Below are 9,633 nucleotides of genomic sequence, written 5' to 3' on the forward strand. Positions count from 1 at the left end.
CCTACTTGAATAACACAATTATGAAATCCCCATTTAGTTTAAACTTAAGCTAATTCTGATTGAGAAACTGTACAAACACAGTACTTTAAAAGTTGCATTTTATTAGGAGCAACATATTTAACTAATTTATAAAATTGTTGAATGCAGCTCTGTTACATTATATAACAATAATAATAATAATAATAATAATAATAATAATAATAATAATAATAATAATAATAAAATATATATTTTTTGCCTTGAGATGGCAATCATCTCACTCATATAATCATTAATCTGTTAAATCAAAGTGAAATAGTCACTCTTGTTAAATTCCCGCCTTTGACCTTCCGTGTGACATGCTCAAAAGAGGCCGGTGAGCATTTGTGTTGTGGCGCCCTCTTGTGGATTTGGTAAATTGGCACGTTACTTTGGAATTTGGATCGTCACAGAACCACATTCCTAGACTAAAGAAACTTTTTAATAATCACCTACATTTGTCTGCCGACGCCAGAAACCACCAACTGTCTGATTTGTCGTCGAATTAAGCGTTTGCTTTGGCCGGATGTGACGTCGTCGCGGCCTTTTCCTGCGTAGCAGCCGCCTCCCCCCGCCGCCGCCGCCGCCGCTGCTGCCAATCCAAACCGCACTGCCCGTGGTCGCACCGGCTTTTTTTTTTTTTGATTTATTTTTCATTAAACACTCTTCGTCGACAGTCCGCCGACATGCCCATGTACCAGGTAAAGCCCGTGTGCGGGGGTCACATAGCGATTGACGTGCCCACCTGCATGTACAAGCTGCCAAATGTCCACGCAGCGCAGCAGGGGAACAGCTGCACGTCCGAACACGCGTTTCAGGTAACTCACTGTTTAGCGACTCTTGTCTTTTGAGGCTCTCCCCACTACTTTAACCGACTTTGGGCTTCGTTTGCTCGCCCCCGAACGGCGTCGTTTCCGGTGGCTCATTTTTGTGCCCCGTATTTGCCTCGTAAGCGAATGGAGCCACGCTAGCATGCTAACTGGGCTTGGATTATATGACAGGGTGAGCCTAGCCTGCCGGTGCCATGGGCGGCTGATGCAATAAAAGCAGAGAGCCATTTAAATGTGATGCACCGGCGATGCCAACCCCCAGTGCAGTGGTTTAAGGTGGCGGTCATTAATGAACCATCACGGTGTCATGAAGCAGCTTAGATAATGGGACGTCGCCAGCGTTACACACTTGCATTACATGTGTCTATGAACATACATTTTTGGTTAACTCCGAAACTTCTTTCATGCCACGACAATCTTCTAGCGAAATAAATGCTTTATAGCTAAAATCATTCTCATAGTGTTCCAATTTATTCCTTGTAACACATTTGTTTAAAGGTCCTAATGTCCCATATTAAAACGACTTGAAAAGGTCTGGTTTGAGGGTGTGTTACAGCACACAGTTTTTGAAAACGGGAGAAAAGAAAAGTAAAAGATGTGGCAGGAGAGAGGAGACACATTATAGACAGAGAACTTTGCCTATGTTGGACCTTTAAGTTACTGTGACAGTTGAGGATCCTGTCACTATGCCTCCAATTGATCATGTGCCCGGGATTCTTGGCCAATGGGATCCCTTTGGCCGACTGGTTAGCGTGCATGAGTATTACCTGGGAGTCTGGGGTTCGAAGCCCGGCCGGGCCCTCTCCACCTTGCCACATTACGGAAGCGCATTGCTGCCACCCTAGAAAAAAAACAAAACAATATTCAGTGTTGTGTTGTAACGTGAAACTATCAGGTTATTACGTGATACTTTTCACGTAAAAGCGTGTAACTATCACTTTATTTTCTGATAATATTCACGTAGAGATGTGAAACTATCACTTTGTGTTGTGACTTTGTAATGTGATACTGAGCCCTGTGTTTTTCTCGTGTGGCAGCACCTCAAGTTGAAAAGGAACCCACAATAAGGCAGCGATTCAAAGGACTTGATCTGTTCCTAGTTACTACTGAAGTGCATTGCTGCCACGAAATAACGCGATAGTTTCACATTTTTACGTGATAAATTTCACGTCACAGCGTGAAACTTTCACAAAGTAACGTGAAAATGATCACGAAATAACGTGAGTGTGTTTACGTGCACGCACACAACAGCCGATATGTGCTGTCGACCTGGATTACGACCTGGATTATCAGTCGTCGCCCTGGCTCAGACTAGCGAGCTTCCTCATTCTTATCCTCAGTGCGATTGAGCGGCGGTGTCTCTTGTCTCCCCAAGAACGGCGAGCTGGAGCTGACCGTCAAATCTCTGGAGGCCCGGCAGGATGAGATCATGAAGAAACTGTACGAGCTGAAGGCTGCGGTGGAGGGCCTGGCCAAGACGGTGACCACCCCTGACGCCGACATGGATCTGACGGTTAGCAGCAGCCTCTCCTCCCAGAGCTGCAGCTCCACAGCATTTAAAGGAATCACAGACCTGGACACAGTTCTGGGAAAGGTGAGAAACTGGGGACGAACTGGGCCTCTGCTTTGGCTTCAATTTCCTGATCGTACTTGCCTCTCGTTCCAAGTTAGTGCATTAGAACGTGCACAACCTGCTGACACTGGAATGTTTCCGGCAACATTAACGATCAAGCAAGCCATACCCTCATACTTAAAGAAGGAATGGAAGTTTAAAATGTAATTCCACCACCCTCTTCAATAATAAGCACCTGCAGGAACCTGCAGGAACTACTCCAATTTTCTACCTTTTATTCGAAAAAATATATCAGCATGTTTTCTTGATGGACTCCTGCTATTGACACAGTTCATTGAGATGGCCTTGACTTTTCCAGAATTGAATTTTCAGCTGCTAATGTCCTTTCCAACCCGCTGATGTTTCCAGGACCTCGGCGCCCTCCGTGACATCGTCATCAACGCCAACCCGTCGCAGCCGCCCCTGTCCCTGCTGGTGCTCCACAGCCTGCTGTGCAAGCGCTACCGGATCCTGTCCACCGTTCACGTCCACTCGTCCGTCGCCAGTGTGAAGCCACAGCTCCTGTCCTGCCTCGGCCCGCGCCACGCAGACAGCTACGCCCGCCAGATGTTCCAGCTGGGCTTCACTCTCATATGGAAAGACGGTACGGCCGCTGGAAAGAGTCCAGCTTGACGACGGACAAACGGGGATAATCGTGTTGGTGCAACATTGTTGCAGCATGCCCCTGCATCTTTCTTCTTAGATAATAATAAAAAAAAAAAAAATCATTTATTGTTGCAATGTCAAAGTAATTTAAGTAAAAATCATTAGAATTTCACCCTTTAAAAAAAAAAAAAAAGTTTCGAGTCGACGCAAACAAACCATAGTTTGCTTGCTTAAGCCTCATGTTTAGTTTTGATTTATTACCATAAAATAATGTGGACACACCTCATTAAATTAAAAGAAAATAATAAAAAATCTTTACTACTTTTTTACAAAATTTTGACTGGTAGTGTAGTTTTGTGTAATAATGTGAAAATTATCACATAAAAACTGGAAACTTTCTCTTAATTACATGATACTAACCCCCCCCTCCCCAACCCTTTTTTTTTTTGTATGGCAGCAATACTAATTGTGTGCTGCATCATCATCATAAAATACCTTTGCTTGGCTCTCCACAGTGCCCAAGCTGCAGATGAAGTTCAGCGTGCGCAACATGTGTCCCATCGAGGGCGAGGCCAACGTAGCGCGCTTCCTCTTCAAGCTGCTGGCGCCCTACCCCAGCGACCCCGCCGCCGCCACGATGGTGGACAGCTGGGTGGACGTGGCCTTCTTCCAGCTGGCCGAGGGCAGCGCCAAGGAGCGCGCTGCCGTCCTGCGGACCCTCAACTCCGCCCTGGGCCGCAGCCCCTGGCTGTGCGGCGCCGAGTTCTCCCTCGCCGACATCGCCTGCTACTGCTGCGTGCTGCTGAGCGGCTCGGCGCCCTCGGCCCCGGCCAACGTCCAGCGCTGGATCAAGTCCTGCGAGAACCTGGGCCACTTCGGCCCCGCCAAGCAGCTCGCGCAGTGACTGGAATCATCCACGGTTGGGGGAGGAGGGAGGCGTTATTAACGAATATTAACACAACGTCACCGCCATGTCTGGAACACATCTTGATGATTTCCTCTTTGTAGCCTATATCACAGACGTGACAAACTGGGTAGATGCATTCTGGCTGTGTTTTTCTCAGCTAAGCTGCTTTTGCATTTTACTTTTAGAAAACATAAAAAGGGGGGAAGCATGGAGGCTGTGAAATCACGGACATGGCGGTGGCGTCAATCAGATTACTGACACAGGATGCTCCAACACTGTACACCTTCCACCCACTCTGTGCCTAACGTTATCCTGTTCCAAGTATGTACGCTAATGTACAGTAGCAGGTATTACCAGAAGTTTTTCAGGCAAAATACTTGTTACTGTGTGTTTTTTTCTGAAATGATTAAACGTTTGGTTTTACCTTTGAACCAGCGCTTGCAGTTTCATTATTAAGCTCCTTTAAATTTGACTATGACTTTTGCTGATGTACACCTTATGTCCAACAGGTGGCAGACTTATCTTTTTAATCTGTTAGAAGTGGAGCACTAAACTAAGGAAGAGCATTAGGGCCACAAGAAGAGAAAAAAAAAAAAAAACATATATTTTTTCATAGTTTCCAAATTGAAAATAAAGTCTTTAAAAATGTTCATATAACATCCTACAACAACTGAAGTCAATAAGCACATTTCTAAGGTTTCAGTCGTTCTATTCTCTATATTTTCCACTTGATGTGGGCAAATGTGCCAGTGAGTCGGAAGTCTGCAAAGAGGGCAGCTTCACAGACTTTCATATATATCTTCCAAGCTGCTGCACCTTAAGTCACAGCAAATAAAAGCAACATATACATTCAGAGTCGTACAAGCGGTGATATGGAGTCACAGTATGAAACTGCAATCCCAGAGGCTTTTGGTCCCTCTGGTGCTTTGCTTTTGCATCTTCTGAGGTGCTGTGCTTTCAACAGCTTGGGCCTGGGCAGATTGTGCGTGCGTGCCTGTGTTTGACAGCCCCCTGTAGGTCTCCAGGCAGCAGGGCTGACAAGACGAAAGCTCCCGACTGACATCTGGGCGCATGGAAAAGTGACACACTTGGGAGTGCGCTTGCACTGGAAATGTGCCGTTCCTTGAGCTCCCTGACAAACAGAGGTTTCTTTGAAAGGCTAATCAGTATGTGTTGATGCAGTCGGGGCTACATGTAAATCAGGTTGCCTTCTATTACCGTCTTCTAATTAGTCCTGTTACATGGTGAAATAAAACACTTAGAAAAACATGCCTCTTTTCTTCTCTTTTATATATATATATATATATATATATATATATATATATATATACATATATATACATATATATATATATATATATATATATATATATATATATATACATATACATATATATATATTTATAGTATAAAACACACAGCAAGGCGGTGCATTCTCATGACTAACTGCAAAGGGGGATAAAAGTTCCTTACTGCAACCACAATAGCACAGATAAGAAGATGGTCCGTCATCGCTCTAGTCCATGACTGTAAATGTCAATCAGATATACAGTGCATATCTAAAATCTGAAGATTGATACTAACAAAACTACTGATGTAGAAAACAACACATCTGGAGAAATCTCTCTGACATTTTGTGATTCTTTACCGGAGGGTGCGGGGAATTTTATGTTCAGATTTAAGCATAATGCATTTTATCGTTCCATTTTATCCCTATTTTCATGCTACACTCTTGCAGAGCCGAGAAATGTGGCATAATTAAAAGAGAACTCATTTGAGTGCAAAGGGTTGATTTCCTGTTTGGGTTTTTTGGTGCATATTTATGTGTATTTATGATGAGTGATTGTGTCATTTTTTTGTGTTTCACTTTGGGGGGTCCAATGAGCTGCAACCCAATTTGCCCTTTGGGATATGAAATTGGACTCAACTAAAAACTGAATAAACTGAACTGAACTGAAGCAAAAAAAAAAAAAAAAAAGAGCCAAACTTTTCTCATTTCTGGGGGAGTTCACTGACGCATGCAGTTGGGGGGGAGGGGGGGGCAGAGGAGTGGAGTCAGTCAGTGACCAAACTGCAGATGTTGCTGTTGTATCTCAGCAGCTGAATGTGTTCGAAGTAGTCGTCGGTGAGAAAGTTCCTCTGCGAGGTGGCCAGGTTGCCCTTCTGGCTGAAGAGCCGCTGCAGTGGCGCCGTGGACGGCAGGGTGGTGTTGTACCTCAGGAAGAGCTGCTTCACCCGCGGGAAGTCCTGCAGGCATTCCAGGCTCTTCCCCGTGCCCTCCACGTACCTGCGGACCTCCTCCATGGCGCTCCGCTGCTGGATCTGCACGGCGGGCTTGGCCGGCCCATAGCTGAAGAAGTCGTCCTCGGACTCGATGGCCGACAGGCGGTGGCAGCGGCCGGGCTCGGCCTCCGCCACGCAGGCGGGGTCGACGCCGCCCGCCTCGGCCGCCAGGAGGCTGCACATGTCCTCGCGCTCCGACGCGTTCATCCACCACAGGCGGAACTGCGGCGTGGTGGCGGTGGCGAAGCGGGCCTCCGAGCTGGCGAACAGCCCCTGGAAGCGCTCGTCGATGGCCGCCACCACGGCGCCGATGACCTCGCCCAGGTAGCTGGCCGCGTCGCGCTGCTCGCTCAGCTTGTTCTTCAGGCTGAGCACGGTCGGGATGACCAGGCCCAGGTAGCACTTCTGCTCCGCCTGGAAGAGCTCCAGGGCGAAGGCCAGCGGGTGCAGCGCCGTCACGTACTCGGCCAGGAAGGCCGCCTCCTCGGGCTGCATGTGCGCCACCTCCAGGCAGGTGGACAGCTTGGCCAGCTCGCGCTCGCCCAGGGAGACCACCTTCTGCACGACGTTGTACTCGGCGGCCCAGCGGGCCACGGCCGGCACCGCCAGCGGCATCTTCCTGATGTCGTCCGCCGCGTCGGCGGCCACCCGCAGGCGGTGGCACTTTGTCCATATGGCCGCCACCTTGGCCATGGCGCTGTAGTGCAGCTGGCACATGGGCCCCTGCAGCACGGCCCGCCGGAAGTCCTCGCCGACCACCAGCTCCAGGGTGTGCGAGGCGCACCGCTGCACGGCGGGCAGGAAGACCAGCATGTCCTGCACGGGCTCGCCCTCCAGGGCGGCGCCGGCGCCACCCAGGGCGACGCCCACGTTCTCGTAGAAGCCCACGTCGTCGTCGGTGGCGGCGTCTGTCGCCTCCAGGGCGAATTCCCTGAAGACGCTCACCAGGGGGCTGCCGTTGTCGGCCACCGTGGTCTGCACCTTGCCCTCGATGCCGTACGACTCGTGGAGGTCGTGGATGCGCCCGGCGATGGCGTCGTGCGCGACCCGGCCCGGCAGCCGCGCGAAGCCCAGCGCGGCCGACTTCCTCTCCAGCGAGCCGGCGTCGATCCAGTGGCACGTCATCCCGAAGAAGCTCCTGCCGTCGGCCGTCCACACGTCGGCCGTGGTGCACACGTACTGGACGGGCCGCAGCTTGGCCACCAGCTCCTCGCGCATGTGGGCGAAGGCGCGGTCCACCTTGGCGAAGAGCGCCGCCCGGTCCATGCAGCCGAAGCCTTCGGTCAGGCCGGCGACCAGCCTCCTGAAGCCCGGCTGCTCGAGCAGCTGGAAGGGCTGGCAGTCCTCCACCATGAAGTTGAAGACCAGCTCGTCCGTCTTGGCCTGGGTCATGCACTTGGAGAGAATCTCCGCCTTGAGCTTCTTCAGCTGGCAGTGGCGACTCTCGCCATTGTACTCCTCCTTCCTCCGTCCCTTCTTGGCGTCGGGCCTGGCGTCGCAGCCCAAATGTGTCCTCTGGAAACACAACCACCAAAATAAAAACAACATAGATAGATAAGTCCCTTGACTACCTGTTGAATCTGTGCCACGCGTGACAGTTTCAAACTTCCGGGTGCCAGAAAAACAAAACAAAATGTAAAACGACTTTTTGTGTCAGTCTTATAATGTGTCCTCACCCGCGACGCAACGTTTCTGTCAGCGAGCGTCTGCGCCGTGATATTTTTTCATTTATACCCCTTCATAGGCAGGGGCCGAGCTAGTGATGGGGAGGCGGGGCATAATTTGACAAGAGGCCTTATACTTCCACGCCGCAGCATCTCCAGTCATGTCTTTGATGATCAATGTACAGTATTTTTTTTTCTTCCTGCCTTTTTTTTAATTTATTTTTTTTAATGTACTTCTGACTTGGTGCTTGGCCTAGATTTTGTTCTAAATTCAATGTGACCCCAACTCTCATCCTAGGACCATAGAAACAAGCTGACATAAGCAGTTTATTAGTAATATTAACATTGGTGAAGATTTCCTGCTTTCTTTTATAGGGAAGGTGACAGGCCGACTGTTTAGGTTACACTGAAAATTTCAAATAATACAAACAACTACGGTAACAATGAGGGGGGGGGACAACAACAGTCATGTAGGCATTTCAGCATATCTACTTATTGCCACCCAAAGGAGAATTTTCTCCGCCATCGTTTGTAGACCCAGCAAGCACCAAGAGAATCGAGAGAGTGGCTCCCCGCGACTTACATCTAAGTGCTTCTTTAGGTTTGACGTGGACGTTTTCGACGTGGACAGCAGATTGACCCTCGGCAGACACAGATTACACTGCACGATGATGTTTTTCCCCTGATCTGCCTTGTACGTGAAATGGTGGCGGTACCGCCAAGTGGTCAGGGCCGATTTAGTCTCGCCGCCGCTGTCAATGAGCCCCGCATCCATTGCGGACGCCGTCGCGTCCGTCTCTGACATGCCGCCGCTTTCTTTTAAGTTTTGTAATCCGTCGTGGTAATCGCGATTACACGTAAAGTAGTAACGATGGCGGGTGGAGGAGGAAGCAGCCTCATGGAAGTGGGAGGCAGGTCTTTGTTCGCAGACGGCGCAGCAGGCAGCCAACGAGAGGGCGCCGTTAGCGAGAAACGAAGAGCGCATGCGCGGTGGGGGCACAGCCATTGGGAGGGCCCGTGGAGTGACAGGAGCCCCCGAGCAATGCGGAAGCGCCAAAAGCCTCGCTCGCACCGTGACGTCAGGGTCTCGTCCTTGTATTTTCGTCTCAATTTGGTGAAAGTACTTTTTTTCTTTCTTTATTAAGCAGCGTTTTTTGCCTTTGGGACTCGACGCCACCGTCAGGCCCTGCGAGGCGCAACAATCACAGTGTTTTCTTCATCTACTTCATCTTTGTGTTTGCGCCATGTATGGGTGTTGACAATGCGTTCTTGAATGTTGTAAAGCCTGCTCAATCTGTTTTTAAACAGCCAATGTGACTTTGTCACATCTGTAGAAATATGCATGTGAGGCAAGGGCAGCGGAATAAGGCAGTTTTTTTTGTTGTTGTTGCTGTTTTTGTCAATTGTTTTTGTTTTGGCGTAGGGGTTATGGACAGTGGCAGCCAAGGGCCAAGTGCAAAATGCTACAACACAAAAATGTTTCAAAACCCAAAACTTAAAAACACATCATTCAAATGCAACAGAAAAATACATATTCACTGTGTCTGCAAATGCAGTATTTCTTTCTATTTGTTTTTTTACATTTCTTTTTTTGTTGGTGTTTATGCGTGGGTTTGCAGTGTTTGGCCACTGACAAAAAAACAAAACAAAACAAAAAACAGTTTGTCTGCATGGCCAAAGAAAATTGTTCTATTTCACCATGCAAAATCACAA

General features: G+C 48.8%; 2 protein-coding genes across 3 annotated transcripts; one reads left to right on the forward strand and one right to left on the reverse strand.

Annotated features, from left to right (window-relative positions):
• The first annotated feature begins 490 nt into the window (after positions 1–490).
• Positions 491–4,404, forward strand: aimp2 (aminoacyl tRNA synthetase complex interacting multifunctional protein 2). 2 transcript variants are annotated; one of them, XM_076024157.1, is made up of 4 exons: positions 491–719; positions 2,224–2,442; positions 2,830–3,064; positions 3,582–4,404. In XM_076024157.1, the coding sequence occupies exons 1-4, from the start codon at positions 705–707 to the stop codon at positions 3,968–3,970; spliced, it is 858 nt and encodes a 285-aa protein (XP_075880272.1). In that variant the 5' UTR covers positions 491–704; the 3' UTR covers positions 3,971–4,404. The 2 variants fall into 2 exon arrangements, with proteins under 2 accessions (XP_075880272.1, XP_075880270.1); XM_076024155.1 differs by having other exon boundaries at positions 494–836.
• Positions 4,405–5,345: 941 nt separating this feature from the next.
• Positions 5,346–8,838, reverse strand: zbedx (zinc finger BED-type containing X). Its single transcript, XM_076024158.1, has 2 exons — positions 8,504–8,838; positions 5,346–7,771 (listed from the first exon to the last, which is right to left on the reverse strand). Exons 1-2 carry the CDS (start codon positions 8,723–8,725, stop codon positions 6,029–6,031), a joined length of 1,965 nt encoding a protein of 654 aa, XP_075880273.1. The 5' UTR covers positions 8,726–8,838; the 3' UTR covers positions 5,346–6,028.
• Positions 8,839–9,633: the final 795 nt, after the last annotated feature.

This window comes from Nelusetta ayraudi, unplaced genomic scaffold (assembly GCF_046127955.1).
Source record: "Nelusetta ayraudi isolate G7.1 ecotype Tasmania unplaced genomic scaffold, CSIRO-AGI_Nayr_v1 ptg000016l, whole genome shotgun sequence".
NCBI classification, from domain to species: domain Eukaryota; kingdom Metazoa; phylum Chordata; class Actinopteri; order Tetraodontiformes; family Monacanthidae; genus Nelusetta; species Nelusetta ayraudi.

Excerpts from the sequence above, each read along its gene's own strand:
- zbedx (XM_076024158.1), bottom strand. The coding sequence starts at position 8,725 with ATGTCAGAGACGGACGCGACGGCGTCCGCAATGGATGCGGGGCTCATT. Across the intron at positions 7,772-8,503 it reads ACCTAAAGAAGCACTTAGAT|AGGACACATTTGGGCTGCGA; the intron begins GTAAGTCGCGGG and ends TTGTGTTTCCAG.
- aimp2 (XM_076024155.1), top strand. The coding sequence starts at position 705 with ATGCCCATGTACCAGGTAAAGCCCGTGTGCGGGGGTCACATAGCGATT. Across the intron at positions 837-2,223 it reads CGTCCGAACACGCGTTTCAG|AACGGCGAGCTGGAGCTGAC; the intron begins GTAACTCACTGT and ends TGTCTCCCCAAG. Across the intron at positions 2,443-2,829 it reads TGGACACAGTTCTGGGAAAG|GACCTCGGCGCCCTCCGTGA; the intron begins GTGAGAAACTGG and ends TGATGTTTCCAG.